The 23435-nt window shown below is 47.4% G+C and overlaps 1 protein-coding gene across 1 annotated transcript in view; it reads right to left on the bottom strand.

Annotated features, from left to right (window-relative positions):
* Nucleotides 1-11410: 11410 nt before the first annotated feature.
* LOC123727733 (keratin-associated protein 5-1-like) overlaps nt 11411-23435 on the bottom strand; it is a 140646-nt gene continuing 128621 nt past the window's right edge. Inside the window, exon 9 of the mRNA XM_045696739.1 lies at nt 11411-11464. Coding sequence (XP_045552695.1) covers nt 11411-11464 — 54 coding nt within the window. The remainder of the gene's footprint in view (nt 11465-23435) is intronic.

The following is a 23435-nucleotide window of genomic DNA, read 5'->3' as shown; positions in this document are numbered from 1 at the left end:
TAATGCCAAAATAAAACACACAAAATAAGCACAATTGGTTGAGAGACAGTAAAATGGCAGCCATCTCGTCCGAGCGCCACCAATTATCAGGGAGATAACCATACGTGTCACCAATGATGAAAGCAATCACACAGGGTAGAGACTCCCCGAGGAATGCTAACATGGTATAAATCTACAGGACTAACTCATTCAGTCGAGTTGGTCCAAACAGGAGGAATTCTATTATCTGGTTAAAAATCAACAAGCACAGCTCCCGAGCTTTCTACTCGAAAAACTGGGTCTTATACACCCAGTCATTGGTAGGCTAAGGGGGACTCTTTTGGTAGGAGTACACCTACAGCTCATCCATGGGCAGTACTGGAGACTGCTTATCACTCGACTCTCAGCCCAAAGTCTCTCAGTAGCGTTCACAGTCAACCCACCTTAACACCTCTCTCAGATGACAGTAAAATCACAGTGTATCTGAGAAAAAGCGGAACCCAACCATGAAGCAACACGGCCCAATAAATGACATGGTACTAAACAGGCCTATAGATGGAGTGCAAACATACAGACATCTACCAAAAGCGATTAAGTAGCCCATAAAAATACAATCTCTCCAAGGACAACTTTTTTAGCCTTAACATTTCTCCAACAGGTGTAAATTTGGCCATTTTGGAACATAAACTTTATATTTGACAAATTATCCTCCTTGGCTAATCTAAAGAAACATACGAGCAAACCAAAAAGACAGAATGAAAAATGGTTTTATAACTGATTGCAAAAAATCTAAGAAAGTCATTGAGACAACCAAAAAATATACGCTTCAATATGGAGGGAAACACTGAAGCAATACAAACACAACCTAAACAAAAAGGAACAGCACATTAGAAATCAGATGGATGGAATTGAGGAATCCATAGATTCAAACCACTTCTGTGTCACAAATTTCCCCAACCCGCGGTGCGCCCCCTCCTGCTCGGGTGGCGCTCGGCGGTTTGTCGTCCTCGGCCTATTAGCTGCCACTGATTCCTCTTTTTGTTTTCCCCCTTGTTTGTGATTGTGTGCACCTGTTCTGGAAGTGGGGGTGATTACGCGGGGCTATTAGTATTAGCTGGTCCACTTTCTCATTGTGCGAGATTATTTCCTGTTGTGTTTGCGCTTGTCGGTTTGTTTTGCGCCAGCATGTTATTTCCCCTGTGTTTGGGACTCTTTGATTTTGCGTGCGGTTATTGCGCTGTTTGGGAGTGGCTTGTGTGTGGTAACAAGCCTGTTTGAAGCCATTAAAAAGCCACTACCCTGTGCTCGCTGCTTCCTCGTTTGATTCCTCACTGGCGAGCTTCGAGCCTTACATTCTGGAAGAATTTGGAATAAATTAACAAACCTCATCAATAGGGATGGGGATATGTGGAGAAATCGCTTTTGCAACCCTTAACAAGAGCTCAGAACAAATAGATATTCAAGAAAATTACAAATCCTTGAATCCTTGCAATCATCCCCCAAGTACAAGAGAAGAATTATTGGGAAAAAACTATGCACTCTCCAACCCAAAAAAGCCCGTGGTGCTGACAGTATTTTTTAAATGGAATGTTCAAATATACCGTCCACAAATACAATTTTTCAAAACTCAAACTCTTCAACATTATCACTCACTGCAGGTATTTTCCCCATATTTGGAACCAAGGATTGATCACACCAATCTATACAAATAGAGACACATGGCTGACCCAAATAATTAGAAGTGGCATTGGGGTTTAAATTCTCTATGCAGTATCATAAATAACCAGACTAGATCATTTCCTTGATGAACACGGCGTCCTGAGCAGAAGACAGAATGGATTTCTTTTTAATGATCGTACAACAGACCACATTTCCAACCTCCCACACTCTTAATTGACACAAAATTCAACCAGAACTAAGGCACAATATACTCGTGTTTTGTAGACTTCTGTAAGCGTCTGCTTCCAGCTCACACTCTCAAACACTTAGATCCCCTAGACACAGATCACTTTCCAGATCCCAATCACCTCAATTCTGATCACCTGTTACACACCTGTATGTCATTTACAGGCACTATTTAGTTGAGTTCTTTGCACACATCATTGTGAAGTATTGTTTGTTTTGATACACATTCTATTCGGAGCTCTGTTTCTGTCATAACTTATTATTCCTCCCCGTGTATCCTTAGTTTTCCTGTCATCAACCTCTTGCCTGATCTCCCAGACTATGTTGCTAGCCTTTTCACCTGCCTGTCCGGTTTACCTTTTGGGGTTCCCTTGATGACCTTCTACTGACCCTGGACCCCACTGCCACCTGCCTCCTCCTGTGTGTGACCTTCTGCCTGTACCCTGGACCTGCTACCTGTCCCTGGACCCTGCTACCTGTCCCTGGACCCTGCTACCAGTCCCAGGACTCGAGCTACGCCTGTCCCTGGACTCCAGCTACCTGTCCCTGGACCCAGCTACCTGTCCCTGGACCCAGCTATCTCTGCCCTGGACCCACCTACCTGTCCCTGGTTCCAGCTACCTGTCCCTGGACCCTGCTATCTGCCTCCTCCTGTGTATGACCTTCTGCCTGTCCCTGGACCCCTGCTACCTGTCCCTGGACCCTGCTGCCTGCCTCCTCCTGTGGAATGACCTTCCTGCCTGTCCCTGGACCCTGCCACCTGTCCCTGGACTCCAGCTACCTGTCCCTGGACCCAGCTACCTGTCCCTGGACCCACCCACCTGTCCCTGGTTCCAGCTACCTATCCCTGGACCCTGCTACCTGCCTCCTCCTGTGTCCCATGACTCTGCCTGTCCCTGGACCCCTTCTACCTGTCCCTGGACCCAGCTACCTGTCCCCGGACCCAGCTACCCTGTCTCCTCCCTGTGTATGATCTTCTGCCTGTCCCTGGACCCACTGCTGCCTGTCCCAGGACTCAGCTACCTGTCCCTGGACCCAGCTACCTGCCTCCTTCTGTGTGTGACCTTCTGCCTGTCCACTGGACCCTGCTACCTGTCCCTGGACCCTGCTGCCTGCCTCCTCCTGTGGCGTGACCTTCTGCCTGTCCCGGACCCTGCTGCCTGTCCCTGGACCCAGCTACCTGTCCCTGGACCCAGCTACCTGTCTCCTCCTGTGTATGACCTTCTGCCTGTCCCTGGACCCTGCTGCCTGTCCCTGGACCCAGCTACCTGCCTCACTCCTGTGGTATGAGCCTTCTACCTGTCCCTGGACCCAGTTACACCTGCTCCCTGGACCTTCAGCTACCTGTCTCCTCCTGTGCCGTGACCTTCTGCCTGTCCCCTGAACCGCCTGCTGCCTGTCCCTGGACACCTGCTACCCATCCCTGGACCACCTGCTACCTGTCCCTGGACCCTGCTACCTGTCCCTGGACCCTGCTGCCTGTCCCTAGACCCAGCTACCTGTCCCTGGACCCTGCTGCCTGTCCCTGGACCCTGCTACCTGTCCCCTGGACCCCTGCTACCTGTCCCTGGACTCTGCTGCCCTGTCCCTGGACCCTGCTACCTCTCCCCTGGACCCTGCTGCCTGTCCCTGGACCCACCGCTACCTGTCCCTGGACCTGCTGCCTGTCCCTGGACCCCTGCCGCCTGTCCCTGGACCCAGCCGCCTGTCCCTGGACACCAGCCGCCCGTCCCTGGGCCACTGCCGCCTGTCCCTGGACCCTGCACGCCTGTCCCTGCACCCCTGCCGCCTGTCCACTGGACCCACTGCCGCCTGTCCCTGGAACCCTGCCAGCCTGTCCCTGGACCCTGGCGCCTGTCCCTGAACCCTGCTACCTGTCCCTGGACCCTGCTACCCTCTCCCTAGACCCTGACCTGCCTCTCCCTGGACCCTGCTGCCTGTCCCTGGACCCTGCCGCCTGTCCCTGGACCCAGCCGCCTGTCCCTGGACCCAGCCGCCCTGTCCCTGGACCCAGCCGCCTGTCCCTGGACCGCTGCCGCCTGTCCCTGGACCCACCGCCGCAATCCCTGGACCCTGAGCGCCTGTCCCTGGACCCCTGCTGCCTGTCCCTGGACCCTGCTGCTTCCCCCGGACCCTTGCTGCCTGTCCCTGGACCCTGCTGCCTGTCCCTGGACCCCTGCTGCCTGTCCCTGGGCCCTGCTACCTGTCTCCTCCTGTAGCCCATGACCCAGCTACCTGTCCCTGGACCCAGCTACCTGTCCCTGGACCCTGCACCGCCTGTCCCTGGACCCTGCTACCTGCCTCCTCCTGTGGTCTACTTTACTAATGAACACCTGCTCCACCCTGCACGCTAAACCAGCTCTCTGTCTCCCATCATGTTCATTACAACTTCAAAGCATTTGATTAGAATTTGGCTCAAAGGTATTTTTTAAACCAATAAGAAAGTGGTATTGGGGGAAAACATATGATGTTAATAAATCAATGTACACTCAACAAATTGTTTGTGGTTAAAATTGGCAATAAGCAAACAGACTTCTTCTCTCCAGGGACATGGAGTTAAAACAGGGCTGCCCAATAGGTCCAACACTATTTAACATCTACATTAGTAATGAACTGGCAAAACCATTAGAAGAATCTGCAGCTACCTGGTCTCACCCAACACACAACACTGAAATCAAGTGTCTGCTGTACGGGGGGACCTGGTGCTGCTGTCTCCCCTTGGGAAGGGTCTGCTGTGCGCAGATGACCTGGTGCTGCTGTCTCCCACTAAGGAGGGTCTGCTGTAGACAGATGACCAGGTGCTGCTGTCTCCCACTAAGGGAGGGTCTGCTGTGGACAGATGACCACCGGTGCTGCTGTCTCCCACTAAGGAGGGTCTGCTGTAGACAGACGGGCTGGTGCTGCTGTCTCCCACTAAGGAGGGTCACTGCTGTCGCGGGCAGCCTGGTGCTGCTGTCTCCCACTAGGGAGGGTCTGCTGTCAGGGGCCTGGTGCTGCTGTCTCCCCACTAAGGAGGGTCTGCTGTGAAAGGCCAGATGACCTGGTGCTGCTGTCTCCCACTAAGGAGGGTCTGCTGTAGACAGATGACCCTGGTGCTGCTGTCTCCCCACTAAGGAGGGTCTGCTGTAGACAGATGACCTGGTGCTGCCCGTCTCTCCCACTAAGGAGGGGTCTGCTGTCGCGCAGATGGCCTGGTGCTGCTGTCTCCCACCTAAGGAGGGTCTGCTGTAGACAGATGACCTGGTGCTGCTGTCTCCCACTAAGGAGGGTCTGCTGTAGACAGATGACCTGGTGCTGCTGTCTCCCCACTAAGGAGGGTCTGCTGTAAACAGATGACCTTGTGCTGTCTCCCACTAAGGAGGGTCTTCTGTAGACAGATGACCTGGTGCTTCTGTCTCCCACTAAGGAGGGTCTGCTGTAGACAGATGAACTGGACTCCTGACCGTTAATCACAGGTTCTGGCTCTGACCTGGGCTCTGACTGTTAATCCACAGGTTCTGTCTGACCTGGGCTCTGACCGTTAATCACAGAGTTCTGTCTGGGCTCTGGCCGTTAACCACAGGTTCTGTTGGAGCCTGGGCTCTGGCCGTTAACCACAGGTTCTGGTAGACCTGGACTCTGACTCGGTAATCACAGGTTCTGTCCAGACCTGGACTCTGTCCGTTAATCACAGGTTCTGTCTGGGCTCTGGCTGTCAATCCACAGGTTCTTTCAGACCTGGACTCTGTCCGATTAATCACCAGGATTCTGTCAGACCTGGGCTCCTGACCATTAATCACAGGTTCTGTCTGATCTGGACTCTGACTGTTAATCACAGAGTTCTGTCAGACCTGGGCTCCTGACCGTTAATCACCAGGTTCTTCTGACCTGGACTCTGACGTTAATCACGGGTTCTGTCAGACCTGGGATCCTGACCGTTAATCACAGGTTCTGTCCGGACCTGGGCTCCTGACTGTTAATCACAGGTTCTGTCTGGGCTCTGAGCCGTTAATCACAGGTTCTGTTGCCCGGGCTGGGCTCTGACCGTTAATCACAAATTCTGTTAGACTTGGGCTCTGACCGTTAACCACAGGTTCTGTACTGGAGACTCTGACCGTTTATCACAGGTTCTGTCTGGACTATGACCGTTAATCACTGGAAATTCTGTCGGACCTGGGCTCTGACCGTTAACCACAAGGTTCTGTACTGGACTATGACCGTTGGGAATCACAAATTCTGCTCAGACTTGGAGGCTCTGGCCGTTACGAGTTCTGTCACAGGCTCTGACCGTTAATCACGGTTCTGTCTGGACTATAGACCGTTAATCACAAATTCTGTCAGAACCTGGGCTCCTGACCCGTTAACCCACAGGTTCTGGTAAGACCTGGGCTCTGACTGGTAACCAGGTTCTGACTGGGCTCCGACCGTTACCACAGGATTCTGTCAAGGGCTCTGACCGTTAACCTGAGGATTCTGTCAGACCTGGGCTCTGACTGTTAACCACTGGTTCTGTCTGACCTGGACTCTGACCCGTTAATCACGGGTTACCGTCGGGCGTGGGCTCTGACGATTAATCACGGTTCTTTCTGGGATCTGACCGTTAATTACAGGTTTCTGTTGGTTGGGCTCTGACCGTTAACCTAAAATAAACAGACGATATATTTATAGTTCAAAATGGTCAGGAAATCAGGATGACAAATATAAATTCTATTTGGACACAGTTCTGGTAGAACACACCAAAAAAACTACAAGCGTATGTAGGATTAAATATCAGCAAAACAGGAAGCTTTCAGATGGCTGAGAGACAAAACAAGAAAAGCATTCTATGCCATTAAAAAGACCATTAAAATCGGAAATTCCAATTAGAATCTGTCTCAAAATGTTCCAATCAGTTTATAGAACCAATTGCTCCTATATGGCAGTGAAGTTATCGGGTCCCACTCTCTAATAATGAATTTACCAAATGGAACAAACATCCAGTTGAAATACTGCATGCAGAGTTTTGCCAAAGACTGTATTGCAAGTAAAGAAAACTCAAAATAACTCTATTGTAGATCAGAATGAGGCCAAAACCTCCCCTGCTCATTCAAATAGAAAAAAAGAAGCCATCACGTTTTTTACAACCATCTAAAAACAAATTGACCCCAAACATTCCATCACACAGCTCTACAATGTCAAGAGATGAGTCCCCACAGCCAGCTGGTTCTGGGCTCAGTTCATAACCCAAATCAACCCCATAGAACCTCGGGACAGCAGTCAGCCAGCTTCGGTTCTGGGAGCTCAGTTCTGACCACCCAAATCAACCCCACAGAACCTCAGGACCAGCACTCAAAAAATCTGGCCCCAAGCAAATCATCACAAAACAAAAAAAAAAAATAGACAGACAAACTGGCTGCCCAGAAGAACACTCTGGCTATAGAGAACCGGTCGTATCAGACATAAACCTGGCTGCCCAGAGAGGACAGTCTGAGCTCAGACTACCGTCGTCACAGACAAACCTGTGGCTGCCCAAGAGGACAGTCTGGCTATAGGGACCGGTCGTCTCAGACAAACCTGGCTGCCCAGGAGGACAGTCTGGCTATAGGTCCGGTCGTCACAGACAAACCTGGCTGCCCAGGACAGTCTACGGCTATCGAGACCGAGTCGTCACAGACAAGCCTGGCTGCCCAGAAGGGACAGTCTGGCTATAGAGACCGGCGGTCGTCACAGACAAACCCTGGCTGCCCAGGACAGTCTGGCTACTAGAGCGGTCGTCACAGGCTAAACCTGGCTGCCCAGGAGGACAGTCTGGCTAAGACGTTCGTCACAAAAACAACTGGCTGCCCAGGGACAGTCTGGCTCATAGAGACCGGTGCGTCACAGATTCAAACCTGGCTGCCCAGAGAGGGCCCAGTCTGGCTATTGACCGTCGTCTGTCACAGACAAACCTGGCAACCCAGAGGGGACAGGCTGTTGCTCACTCTGCTCCAGAGCCCATTTCCTGTTACACTGTGACAAATACTCAGACCTAAGATAATCATTCGGTACAAAGTTTGAAACTATAAAGGTTAAGAAAAAATCAAATGCGTATTGGGTGAAAAAGCCTAAATGTGTCCTCTACTGCCACAACCGAGGACAGCCAGTGACAAAGTGCAATGCTTTGTCAATAATAATTCACCATTTAGTTTTGTCATGTGTCTTCTCCAGTCCGCGGTGACACTGGTCTCCTCTCATTGCTTAATGGAATTATGATTAATATTGTTGTTATAGTTGCAATCACATTTCACCCTCCAAATAATTATACTTTAACAATGTAAATAATTTAACCACCAGAAAGAGAGAGAGAGAGAGAGAGAGAGAGAGAGAGAGAGAGAGAGAGAGAGAGAGAGAGAGAGAGAGAGAGAGAGAGAGAGAGAGAGAGAGCAAACTGTGTTGCTGTGGTTTTGTCTACTAGTGTTTATTTGAAACCTTCAAATCCTCGCATGAATTATATGCTGCCACAATGTCTCCCCTCATGTGCAACATCAAAAACCCTAGTCAATGCGCTTTATTGAGGTCAGTCTGAGAAATGAGAGAGTGGAGGACTCAGAGCTCTGAGGCAGTACAGCCAGGGAGGGAGATGGGGAGTGGAGGACTCAGAGCTCCCAGGCAGTACAGCCAGGGAGGAGATGGGGAGTGGAGGGACTCAGAGCTCTGAGGCAGTACAGCCAGGGAGGAGATTGGGGGTGGAGCACTCAGGCTCTGAGGCAGCCAGCAGGGAGAATGGGGAGTGGGGACTCAAGCTCTGAGGCATACAGCCGGAAGAGGGGGGTGGGGACTCAGGGCTCTGGGAGTTCTCACACCAGGGAGGAGATGGAGAGTGGAGGACTCCAGAGCTGCAGAGGGCAGTACAGCCAGGGAGATGGGGAGTAGAGGACTCCAGAGCTCTGAGTCAGGTGCACCAGGGAAGAGATGGGGAGTGGAGGACTCCAGAGCTGCTTGGAGGGCCCAGGGACCGAATAGACAACGAGAGGTGGAGATGGAACACACACACACACAGGCTGGATGATTGAGGAGGGGTTTTTGCCCTGTTAAAAAATATTTAATCACAGACCAGACCACTCCCTGCTCTAACATACCGTATCATGTCCTTTAATCAAGAACTGGAGGGCGATCACAGGGAGAGGGAGTTGGATCGTAACTGTTATCCATCATACAGAGGAGAGAGTTGGATCGTGCTTTTATCCATCATACAGGAGGAGAGAGTTGGATCGTAACTGTTATCCATCCTTACAGGGAGAGAGTTGGATCGTAACTTGTTATCCATCGTACAGGAGGAGAGAGTTGGATCGTAACTGTTATCCATCATACAGGAGGAGAGAGAGTTGGATCGTAACTGGTATCCATCATACAGGAGGAGAGAGTTGGATCTTTAACTGTTATCCATCGTACAGGAGGAGAGAGTTGGATCGTAACTGTTATCCATCATACAGGAGGAGAGAGTTGGATCGTAACTGTTATCCATCATAACGGGAGGAGAGAGAGTTGGATGTTAACATTATCCATCATACAGGAGGAAGAGAGTTGGATCGGTAATTTGTTATCCATCATACAGGAGGAGGGGGTGGATGGAACTGTTATCCATCATACAGGAGGAGAAAGTTGGATCGTAACTGCTACCACAAACTGCAGGGTGGTGGAAATATACAGTGCATTCAGAAAGTATTCAGACCCTTGACCTTTTCAACATTTTGTTAGGTGGCAGCCTTATTCAAAAATATATTCAATTGTTTTTCCCCTCATCAATCTACACACAATACCCCATAATGCCATCACAGTACCCCATGTGACATCACAGTACCCCATAATGACATCACAATACCCCTTAATGACATCACAATACCCCATAATGGCATCACGGTATTTTACAATTTACATTTAAGTCATTTAGGTGGGCGGCTCTTATCCAGAAGCGACTTACAAAATGTGCATTCACCTTATGATATCCAGTGGAACAACCACTTTACAATAGTGCATCTAAACCTTTTTAAGGGGGTTAGAAGGATTACTTTATCCTATCCTGGGTATTCCTTAAAGAGGTGGGGTTTCAGGTGTCTCGGAAGGTGTTGATTGACTCCGCTGTCCTGGCGTCGTGGGGGAGCTTGTTCCACCATTGGGGTGCCAGAGCAGCGAACAGTTTTGAATGGGCTGAGCGGGAACTGGGCTTCCACTCAGAGGTAGGGGGGCCAGCAGGCCAGTGGTGGATGAACGCCAGTGCCCTTGTTTTGGTGTAAGGCCTGATCAAGAGCCTGAAGGTATGGAGGTGCTGTTCCCTTACCCACAGCTCCCGTGGGCAATCGACCGTGGTCTTGCGGGCGCTTCACACTGGAAGCCAGTGGAGAAGCGGAAGCGGGGGGTGGGCGTGAGGGAACTTGGGAAGGTTGAACACCAGGCCCGGGCTGCGGCGTTCTGGATGAGTGGTTTAATGGCACAGGCAGGGAGCCCGGCCAACAGCGGGTTGCAGTAATCCAGACGGGGGAGATGACAAGTGCCTGGATTAGGACCTGCGCACGCTTCCTTGTGAGGCAGGGTCGTACTCTGCGAATGTTGTAGAGCATGAACCTACAGAATCGGGTCACACAGCCTTGATGTTAGTGGAGAACGACGGGGTGTTGTCCAGGATCACGCCAAGGTTCTTAGCACTCTGGGAGGAGGACACAAGGGGGTTGTCAACCGTGATGGCGAGATCATGGAGCAAGGCAGATCCCTTCCCCAGGAGGAAGAGCAGCTCCCGTCTTTGCCGGGGTTCAGCTTGGCTGGTGATCGTCATACACACTGATATGTCTGACAGACATGCAGAGATCGCGGGTAAGCCCCGCCTGGTTATCTGAAGGGGAAAGGAAGATTAATTGTGTGTCGTCTGCATAGCATTTTGATAGGAGAGACCATGTGAGGATATGACAGAGCCAAGTGACTTGGTGTATAGCGAGAATAGAGAGGGCCTAGGGAGACAGAGCCCTGGGGGACACCAGTGGTGAGAGCGCGTGGTGCGGAGACAGATTCCCGCACGCCACCTGGCCGAAGCGACCTGTCAGGTCGGACGCAATCCAAGCGTGGGCGCGCGCCGGAGATGCCCAGCTTCGGAGAGGGTGGAGAGGAGGATCTGATGGTTCACAGTATCCAAAGGCAGCAGAATGGGTCTAGAAGGATGAAGCAGGAGAGAGAGTTAGGCTTTGGCTTGGTGCGGAGAGCCTCCATGTGACTCTGAGAAGAGAGTCTCAGTTGATGTACAGTCTTGAACCTGACTGATTAGGATCAAGAAGGTCATTCTGAGAAAGATAGCAGGAGAGCTGGCCAAGGGACGGCGTACGTTCAAGAGTTTTGGAGAGAAAAGAAAGAAGGGATACTGGTCTGTAGTTGTTGACATCGGAGGATCGAGTGTAGGTTTTTTTTCAGAGGGGGGTGCAACTCTCGCTCTCTTGAAGACGGAAGGGACATAGCCAGCGGTCAAGGATGAGTTGATGAGCGAGGTGAGGAAGGGGAGAAGGTCTCCGAAATGGTCTGGAGAAGAGAGGAGGGGATGCTAGGGTCAAGTGGGCGGGTTGTTGGGCAGCCGGCCGTACACAAGACGCTGAGATTTCATCTGGAGAGAGAGGGGAGAAGAGGTCAAAGCACAGGGTAGGGCGGTGTGAGCAGGACCAGCGGTGTCGTTTTGACTTAGCAAGCGAGGATCGGATATCATCAACCTTCTTTTCAAAATGGTTGGCGGAGTCTCATCCGCATGAGAGGGAGGAGGGGGGGGGGGAGGGGATTCAGGAGGGGAGGAAAAGGTAGAAAAGAGCTTCCTAGGGTTAGAGGCAGATGCTTGGAATTTAGAGTGGTGAAAGTGGCTTTAGCAGCAGAGACAGAAGAGGAGAATGTAGAGAGGAGTGTGTGAAGGATGCCAGGTCCGCAGGGGAGGCGAGTTTTCTCTCCATTTCGCTTCGGCTGCCCGAACCTTGTTCTGTGAGCTCGTAGTCCCCAGTACCCATACATACCCCATAATGACATCACAATACCCCATAATGACATCGCATTACCCCATAATGACATCACAATTCACGATCCTGTATGATGGATAACAGTACCCCATAATGGCATCACAGTACCCCATAATGACATCCACAATACCCCCATACTGACATCACAATACCCCATACTGACATCACAATACCCCATAATGACAAAAGCAAAAACAGGTTTTTAGACATTTTTTGCTAACTTAGCTAAAATAAAACACTGAAATATCACGTATACATAAGTATTCAGACCGTTTAATCAGTACTTTCTAGAAGCACCTTTGGCAGCGATTACAGCCTCCGAGTCTTCTTGGGTGTGGCGCCTTTCCAAGCTTGGCACACCTGTATTTGGGGAGTTTCTCCCATTCTTCTCTCCAAATTCTTTCAAGCTCTGTCAGGTTGCATGGAAGTAATGTAAGTGAGAGTGTTGCTGCACAGCTATTTTCAGGTCTCTCCAGAGATGTTCGATCGGATTCAAGTCCGGGCTCTGGCTGGAGCCACTCAAGGACATTCAGAGACTTGTCCCGAAGCCACTCCTGCATTGTCTTGGCTGTGTAGGTGGGTTTGTTGTCTGGCAGGAAGGTGAACCTTCACCCCAGTCTGAGGGTCCTGAGCGCTCTGGAGCAGATTTTCATCAAGGATCTCTTTGTACTTTGCTCTGTTCATCTTTGCCTCCATCATGACTAGTCTCCCGGTCCCCCCCCACAGCAGGATGCTACCACCACCATGCTTCACCGTATTAATTGTGCCAGGTTTACTCCATCCTGACTAGTCTCCCAGTCCCCCACGGCAGGATGCTACCACCACCATGCTTCACCGAATGGTGCCAGGTTTTACTCCAGAAGTGACGCTGGCATTCAGGCCGAGAGTTCAATCTTGGTTTCAATCAAATTGTAGAAACATCTCAAGGATGATCAATGGAAACAGGATGCACCTGAGCTCAATTTCAAGTCTCATAGCAAAGGGTCTGAATATTTATGTAAATAAGGTATTTCCATTTTTTATTTCATACATTAGCAAACATTTCTAAAAACCTATTTTCACTTTGTCATTATGGGTATTGTGTGTAGATTGCTGAGGATTTTTATTTATTTAGTCAATTTTAGATTAAGGCTGTTAAGTAACAAAATGTGGAAGAAGTCAAGGGGTCTGAATAATTTCTGAAGGTTCTGTATAGGAGAGACATATCATGTAATATCTCCATCTATGATTTAACCATGAACACTGTCCTGATGGAGACCAATCAGATCAGAGTTATGTCCTTCTGGATATTATGACTGGAGCTGTCCTCACTCAGTCACTTCTCCTCTCCTCCTCTTCTTCTCTCCTCCTCTTCTCCCCTTCTTCTCCTCCTCTTCTCACTCCCCTCACTTCTCTTCTTCTCTTCTCCTCTTCTTCTCTTCTCCTCTTCTTCTCCTCCCTCTTCTCCTGCTCTTCTCACTCCCTCAATCCCTCACTTCTCCTTTCATCTCTTCTCTTTACCTCCTCACTCCCCTCACTTCTCCTCTTCTTCTCTCCCCCTCCTCACTCCCTCTTCTCCTCTCCTTTCCTCTTCTTCTCCTCCTCTTCTCCTGCTCTTCTCACTCCCTCAATCCCTCACTTCTCCTTTCATCTCTTCTCTTTACCTCCTCACTCCCTCACTTCTCCTCTTCTCCTCTCCTCCTCTCCTCTTCTCTACTCACTTCTCCACTTCTCCTCTTCTCTTCTGTCCTCAATAGTCCTTCTCTTCCCTTCTCCTTCTCAGTCCTCCTTTAGCCTGGTCCCAGATCTGTTTGTGTTGTTTTATCATCGTTGACAAGACAACAGAGATCTGAGTCTTGGGGGCTCAGTTTCACGCCTGCATTTCAAATGAATGACTTTTGGCGATATGATTCCAAAATCCCTTGTTTGTTTGGCTTTCTCTCGCCAGCAGATGAGGCGGTCGGTGTTGTTGGTACCGTCCTGGTGAGTTTATTAACCAGTGAATGCTAATACAGGGTTTCGCCGTACCGCTGTGGGGGGTCGCCTGTCTAGGAGGCCAGGGGTCTGGGCGACCAGGTGGTTGGACCACTAGCCTAGGCAGCGGTGTTAATGCCACCGTCACAGCTGAACAAATAACGTTTCCCTTTTTAATTCCTCACAAGCATCCAGTTTGTTTTGACTAACAAACTCCTAAACAAACAGGTACATCCCTTATTAGGGAGAAGGCACCATGCTGAATCTCATTATGAAGTGTCTTTGGCTTCGGGTTGGTACCGCATTGCCATAGTTACGCTCCAAACTCATTACTTGGTTACTGAGACGGGGTTATTGTTAATCTACATAATCCACGTGGATTGAGAGATATTCTGTTGTTGTGTATAGATCTTCTGGTTCAGGGTTACGATGCTAATATTCACTGGTACAGGGAAGAGGTGAAACTAAATTATCCTGTACACAATGGACAATTATGTATCCTTCTGCTTCTTCTTCTCCTTCTGCTTCTTTTTCTTCTTTTTTTGCTTCTTCTTCTGCTTCTTCTCCTCCTTCTTCTCCTCCTCCTCCTCCTCCTCCTCCTCCTCCTCCTTCTTCTTCTTCTTCTTCTTCTTCTTCTTCTTCTGCTTCTTCTCCTCCTCCTCCTCCTCCTCCTCCTCCTCCTCCTCCTTCTTCTTCTTCTTCTTCTTCTTCTTCTGCTTCTTCTCCTCCTTCTTCTCCTCCTCCTCCTCCTCCTCCTCCTCCTCCTTCTTCTTCTTCTTCTTCTTCTTCTTCTTCTTCTTCTTCTTCTTCTTCTTCTTCTTCTTCTTCTTCTTCCTCTTCTTCTTCTTCTCCTCCTCCTGCAGCAGATCCCCCTGTGACTACACATCCATCACTATGATTTGAAGATTCAACGAGTGTGTTGAAGTCCAGGTGATCAATAGAAAAAGGTTCATTCTTCCCTATTTTACAAGATGACTGCTCCCTCTCTCTTTCTCTCCACTCTCCCTCTCTTCTTCTCTCTTTCTCCACTCTCCCTCTCATTCCTCTCTCTTTCTCTCCAGTCTCCCTCTCATTCTCTCTCTTTCTCTCCTCTCTCCCTCTCATTCCTCTCTCTTTCTCTCCACTCTCCCTCTCATTCCTCTCTCTTTCTCCACTCTCCCTCTCATTCCTCTCTCTTTCTCTCCACTCTCCCTCTCATTCCTCTCTCTTTCTCTCCACTCTCCCTCTCATTCCTCTCTCTTTCTCTCCACTCTCCCTCTCTTCTTCTCTCTCTCTCCACTCTCCCTCTCATCCCTCTCTCTTTCTCTACACTCTCCCTCTCTTCTTCTCTCTTTCTCTCCACTCTCCCTCTCATCCCTCTTTCTTTCTCTCCACTCTCCCTCTCTTCTTCTCTCTTTATCATCTCCCCTCCCTCTCTTCTTCTCTCTCTCTCCTTCCTTCTCCACTCATCCACAGGTGATGACTACCCTGTCCCTTTGTCTCTGCTTCTCTCCCTCTCTCTTCCTTCCCTTCAAAAAACATTCCTTACCCCAGGTTACTTCAACTTGTGACTATCCAGAATGAAGAAAAAGGAGCTCCTTCTCCTCCCTCCGTCTCCTCCTCTCTTCTCCTGTCCTCCACAGGGTGCCTCCCTATAACAACCCTCTACCTCCTCCTTCTCCTCCCTCTCTCCTCCTCTCTTCTCCGCTGCTCCACAGGGTTCCTCCTATAACAACCCTCTCCCTCCCTCCTTCTCCTCCTCTCTCCTCCTCTCTTCTCCGCTCCTCCACAGGGTTACTCCCACAACAACCCTCTCCCTCCCTCCTTCTCCTCCCTCTCTCCTCCTCTCTTCTCCGCTCCTCCACAGGGTTCCTCCCATAACAACCCTCTCCCTCCCTCCTTCTCCTTCCTCCATCTCCTCCTCTCTTCTCCACTCCTCCACAGGGTTCCTCCTATAATAACCCTCTTCCCTCCCTCCTTCTCCACCCTCTCTCCTCCTCTCTTCTCCGCTCCTCCACAGGGTTCCTCCCATAACAACCCTCTCCCTCTCCTCCCTCTCTCATCCTCTCTTCTCCGCTGCTCCACAGGGTTCCTCCCATAACAACCCCTCTCCCTCCCTCCTCCTCCTCCCTCTCTCCTCCTCACTTCTCCGCTCCTCCACAGGGTTCCTCCCATAACAACCCTCTCCCCTCCCTCCTTCTCCTCCCTCCTTCTCCTTCCTCCATCTCCTCCTCTCTTCTCCACTCCTCCACAGGGTTCCTCCTATAATAACCCTCTTCCTCCCTCCTTCTCCACCCTCTCTCCTCCTCTCTTCTCCGCTCCTCCACAGGGGTTCCTCCCAATAACAACCCTCTCCCTCTCTCCTCCGCTGCTCCACAGGGTTCCTCCCATAACAACCCTCTCCCTCCTTCCTCCTCCCTCCCCTCTCCTCCCTCTCTCCTCCTCTCTTCTCCGCTCCTCCACAGGGGTTCCTCCTATAACAACCCTCCCTCTACCTCTCTCTCTCTATCTATCTAATGGCAACAGCAGTAGCTGTAAATGATATAATGACCTGTCCGTCTACAACATGTTGTTGTGAGTTTGTCATTGCCAGGAGCAGCCTGTAGTCCAGACATGAAGTGTTGCTCTGATTTAAGCTAAGCTGTAGTCCAGACATGGAGTGTTGCTCTGATTGAAGCTAACTTGTAGTCCAGACATGGAGTGTTGCTCTGATTGAAGCTAAGTTGTAGTCCAGACATGGAGTGTTGCTCTGATTGAAGCTAAGTTGTAGTCCAGACATGAAGTGTTGCTCTGATTTAAGCTAAGTTGTAGTCCAGACATGGAGTGTTGCTCTGATTGAAGCTAAGTTGTAGTCCAGACATGGAGTGTTGCTCTGATTGAAGGTAAACTGTAGTCCAGACATGGAGTGTTGCTCTGATTGAAGGTAAACTGTAGTCCAGACATGGAGGGTTGCACTGATTGAAGGTAAACTGTAGTCCAGACATGGAGTGTTGCTCTGATTGAAGCTAAATTGTAGTCCAGACATGGAGGGTTGCACTGATTGAAGGTAAACTGTAGTCCAGACATGGAGGGGTTGCACTGTGCTGTCTGCTCTACATGTCTGGGCTACTATAGATTCACTCTCTGGGTTCCAAATAGCACCCTATTTCCTATATAGCGCAATCTGATGTATGTGACGATTAAAACGGCCATAAAACATCTATATTACTATTGACCAGAGGCTGATGGTTTCCCCCTTGTGTGCCCTGGTCATAAGTACTGCACTAAATAGGTAATAGGGTCCCATTTAGGACATCTAGCTCCATAGTGTAGTCTACTAGAGGTAGTGAAGGGAATAAAGGCAGGATTTACTGTGTCACTGGTGTGTTACCTCTGGGTAATCTGGAAGTGAAGGAAGGAAAAGGTATGTTGGGTAAATCTGATGTAAAAGACTACGTCTGTGTCTCCTTATAATTTAACCCAACGGTCAAATAGAGAGATGGAGGGTGTGGTTACAGGATACCATGTTCTGTAACGGGGAGTCTAGCTGGGGTCTCTTCAACACCGTTTCTACAGTATGACACTGTGTCATCGTCACAGCAACACCGTTTCTACAGTATGACACTGTGTCATCGTCCAGCAACACCGTTTCTACAGTATGACACTGTGTCATCGTCACAGCAACACCGTTTCTACAGTATGACACTGTGTCACCGTCCACAGCAACACATTTCTACAGTATGACACTGTGTCACCGTCACAGCAACACAGTTCTACAGTATGACACTGTGTCACCGTCCACAGCAACACAGTTCTACAGTATGACACTGTGTCACCGTCACAGCAACACAGTTCTACAGTATGACACTGTGTCATCGTCACAACAACACATTTCTACAGTATGACACTGTGTCACCATCACAGCAACACATTTCTACAGTATGACACTGTGTCACTGTCACAGCAACACATTTCTACAGTATGATCACAGATCGCTGCCACGCCACAATACCTTGTTCTCTGGTCCTGGTTCTCTGGTCCTGGTTATCTGGTCCTGGTTCTCTAGTCCTGGTTCTCTAGTCCTGGTTCTCTAGTCCTGGTTCTCTGGTCCTGGTTCTCTGGTCCTGGTTCTTGGACCCGCTACTCAGAAAGACCCCCCCCCCCCTCCCTCCTTCCACAGAGTGAACACAAGGGAATCAAGTCTGTTTCAACCTGAATTAAAGCCTGAGTTTCCTCCCTCATGGGGTAAAAGGAGGCAGAAGGTCCAGTTAGTTGTTCAGCTACGGGTTTCTCTTCAAGGTAAACCCAATAGAGTACCATAGCTTTATCAGCAGATCAGAACAGAGAAAGACCGGAAGGTAAATGAAACAGAGTAACTTCTCCCACAGAACTCTCTCAGAAGAGTAGGAGAGTTTACTCTCTGATCCTCACTTGTATAAATTGCTTTCCCTTCAGTGTCAGTCCTCCGCATTCACACCACCATTCACACACACACACACACACACACACACACACACACACACACACACACACACACACACACACACACACACACACACACACACACACACACACACACACACACACACAACACACAAACACACTCTCTCTCTTCACAACACACTGGGGGAAATCTGTCTTGCGCTCGGTGCTTGACTTCTGGCACAAACCTTTTAGTCTTGATGAGTCAATTAATAAATAACGAATCCTCCGCAACTTGCTAGTGATAGCTGTATTAACGCTGTAACACTGTGCCCACGGGGCATGTCCTGACAAAGTGATAACTTCGCTGCGCGACCCTCCACACCCCGTGGCAAACGGAAGCTACATGATGGACGATTACGGGACACGAAGGCACAAAGGAGGCAACACAGCTCAAGTCCAGCTGCAGTGCATGGCCCCACATTAACCTTTTACAAAAGGGTAGCTGCTCTTTGGGGTTCCTACAGATATCGGATCTTAATTTGACCAGTATTGTTGTACCAAAGAATCCTTTCTGCAACAGTATTTGATCGTTTAGTCCATAATGTTGCAAGATCGGATGTTAAGCTATTGGCTGGCGAACATTAGGCTAAAGAAAAGTGAAATACTGTTAAAATAAACACGTATTAGTGTGGGTTTTATTTCAATTTACGTAAATATGATGGTCAAATTAAGATCCTGCATCTGTACTATTCTGAAAACAAGGTACACAGTCGAGAAAACAAAAAAGTGAATTGTCTTCCGTTATTATCATGGACCAACTGTATCATATTATCATGGACCAACTGTAACATATTATCATGGACCAACTGTAACATATTATCATGGACCAACTGTATCATATTATCATGGACCAACTGTATCATATTATCATGGACCAACTGTATCATATTATCATGGAACAACTGTAACATATTATCATGGACCAGCTGTAACAAATTATCATGGACCAGCTGTAACATATTATCATGGACCAGCTGTAAAATATTATCATGGACCAGCTGTAATATATTATCATGGACCAGCTGTAACATATTACCATGGACCAGCTGTAACATATTATCATGGACCAGCTGTAACATATTATCATGGACCAGCTGTAACATATTACCATGGACCAGCTGTAACATATTATCATGGACCAGCTGTAACATATTATCATGGACCAGCTGTAAAATATTATCATGGACCAGCTGTAATATATTATCATGGACCAGCTGTAACATATTGACATGGACCAGCTGTAACATATTATCATGGACCAGCTGTAACATATTATCATGGACCAGCTGTAACATGGACCAGCTGTAACATATTACCATGGACCAGCTGTAACATATTATAATGGACCAGCTGTAACATATTATCATGAACCAGCTGTAACAATATTACCATGGACCAGCTGTAACATATTATCATATTATCATGGACCAGCTGTAACATATTATCATGGACCAGCTGTAACATATTATCATGGACCAGCTGTAACATATTACCATGGACCAGCTGTAACATATTATCATGGACCAGCTGTAACATATTATCATGGACCAGCTGTAACATATTACCATGGACCAGCTGTAACATATTATCATGGACCAGCTGTAACATATTATCATGGACCAGCTGTAACATATTATAATGGACCAGCTGTAACATATTATCATGAACCAGCTGTAACAATATTACCATGGACCAGCTGTAACATATTATCATATTATCATGGACCAGCTGTAACATATTATCATGGACCAGCTGTAACATATTATCATGGACCAGCTGTAACATATTACCATGGACCAGCTGTAACATATTATCATGGACCAGCTGTAACATATTATCATGGACCAGCTGTAACATATTATCATGGACCAGCTGTAACATATTATCATGGACCAGCTGTAACATATTACCATGGACCAGCTGTACCATATTATCATGGACCAGCTGTTACATATTATCATATTATCATGGACCAGCTGTACCATATTATCATGGACCAGCTGTAACATATTATCATATTATCATGGACCAGCTGTAACATATTATCATGGACCAGCTGTAACATATTATCATGGACCAGCTGTAACATATTATCATGGACCAGCTGTAACATATTATCATGGACCAGCTGTAACATATTATCATGGACCAGGTGTAACATATTATCATGGACTAGCTGTAACATATTATCATGGACCAGCTGTAACATATTACCATGGACCAGCTGTACCATATTATCATGGACCAGCTGTAACATATTATCATGGACCAGCTGTAACACATTATCATGGACCAGCTGTATCATATTATCATGGACCAGCTGTAACATATTATCATGGACCAGCTGTAATATATTATCTTGGACCAGCTGTAACATATTACCATGGACCAGCTGTATTATATTATCATGGACCAGCTGTATTATATTATCATGGACCAGCTGTAACATATTATAACGGACCAGCTGTAATATATCATCATGGACCAGCTGTATTATATTATCATGGACCAGCTGTAACATATTATCATGGACCAGCTGTAACATATTATCATGGACCAGCTGTAACATATTATCATGGACCAGCTGTAACATATTACCATGGACCAGCTGTAACATATTATCATGGACCAGCTGTAACATATTATCATATTATCATGGACCAGCTGTAATATATAATCATGGACCAGCTGTAATATATAATCATGGACCAGCTGTAACATATTATCATGGACCAGCTGTAACATATTATCATGGACCAGCTGTAATATATTATCATGGACCAGCTGTAACATATTATCATGGACCAGCTGTAACATATTATCATGGACCAGCTGTAACATATTACCATGGACCAGCTGTACCATATTATCATGGACCAGCTGTAACATATTATCATGGACCAGCTGTAACACACTATCATGGACCAGCTGTATCATATTATCATGGACCAGCTGTAACATATTATCATGGACCAGCTGTAATATATTATCATGGACCAGCTGTAACATATTACCATGGACCAGCTGTATTATATTATCATGGACCAGCTGTATTATATTATCATGGACCAGCTGTAACATATTATAACGGACCAGCTGTAATATATCATCATGGACCAGCTGTATTATATTATCATGGACCAGCTGTAACATATTATCATGGACCAGCTGTAACATATTATCATGGACCAGCTGTAACATATTATCATGGACCAGCTGTAACATATTACCATGGACCAGCTGTAACATATTATCATGGACCAGCTGTAACATATTATCATATTATCATGGACCAGCTGTAATATATAATCATGGACCAGCTGTAACATATTATCATGGACCAGCTGTAACATATTATCATGGACCAGCTGTAATATATTATCATGGACCAGCTGTAACATATTATCATGGACCAGCTGTAACATATTATCATGGACCAGCTGTAACATATTACCATGGACCAGCTGTACCATATTATCATGGACCAGCTGTAACATATTATCATGGACCAGCTGTAACACACTATCATGGACCAGCTGTATCATATTATCATGGACCAGCTGTAACATATTATCATGGACCAGCTGTAATATATTATCATGGACCAGCTGTAACATATTACCATGGACCAGCTGTATTATATTATCATTGACCAGCTGTATTATATTATCATGGACCAGCTGTAACATATTATAACGGACCAGCTGTAATATATCATCATGGACCAGCTGTATTATATTATCATGGACCAGCTGTAACATATTATCATGGACCAGCTGTAACATATTATCATGGACCAGCTGTAACATATTATCATGGACCAGCTGTAACATATTACCATGGACCAGCTGTAACATATTATCATGGACCAGCTGTAACATATCATCATATTATCATGGACCAGCTGTAATATATTATCATGGACCAGCTGTAACATATTATCATGGACCAGGTGTAACATATTATCATGGACCAGCTGTAACATATTATCATGGACCAGCTGTACCATATTACCATGGACCAGCTGTAACATATTATCATGGACCAGCTGTAACATATTATCATGGACCAGCTGTAACACATTATCATGGACCAGTTGTATCATATTATCATGGACCAGCTGTAACATATTATCATGGACCAGCTGTAACATATTATCATGGACCAGCTGTAACATATTACCATGGACCACCTGTACCATATTATCATGGACCAGCTGTAACATATTATCATGGACCAGCTGTAACACATTATCATGGACCAGCTGTAATATATTATCATTGACCAGCTGTAACATATTACCATGGACCAGCTGTATTATATTATCATGGACCAGCTGTATTATATTATCATGGACCAGCTGTAACATATTACCCTGGACCAGCTGTAACATATTATCATGGACCAGCTGTAACATATTATCATATTATCATGGACCAGCTGTAATATATAATCATGGACCAGCTGTAACATATTATCATGGACCAGCTGTAACATATTATCATGGACCAGCTGTAACATATTACCATGGACCAGCTGTAACATATTATCATGGACCAGCTGTAACATATTATCATGGACTAGCTGTAACATATTATCATGGACCAGCTGTAACATATTATCATGGACCAGCTGTAATATATTATCATGGACCAGCTGTAACATATTATCATGGACCAGCTGTAACATTTTATAATGGACCAGCTGTAACATATTACCATGGACCAGCTGTAACATATTATCATGGACTAGCTGTAACATATTATCATGGACTAGCTGTAACATATTATCATGGACCAGCTGTAACATATTATAATGGACCAGCTGTAAAGTAGCTAAACGGATCGGTGATGGAGCCCGCAGGCTTGACGCCACCATAAATAAGTAAAAAAGTATGTTCTGTGTTATCTAATAGCTACCATTAGTAATAATGCCATTTCCAAGCCTACTGAAGCTCACTCATTTTCTTTATAATCATCCAATTTGGTAAAATCAGCAGGTGTCCTGAGGAGAATTTATCGAACGCCAAAATCCGAATGTGATTTGTGGCGTGAGCAGGACAGTACAGTCGGTGGGAAGGAGAGGAGGGAGGGAGGGAGGGAGGATATGGTCTGCTGAACGACGTCACCATTAGAGCCGAGTAACCCATTGTCTCTCTCTGCCCGTTCCATCTAGTAT

Source organism: Salmo salar, chromosome ssa16 (genome assembly GCF_905237065.1).
Source record: "Salmo salar chromosome ssa16, Ssal_v3.1, whole genome shotgun sequence".
NCBI lineage: Eukaryota > Metazoa > Chordata > Actinopteri > Salmoniformes > Salmonidae > Salmo > Salmo salar.
Note: the sequence above shows the minus strand (reverse complement) of the source record. Positions and strands in the feature narration are given on the sequence as shown.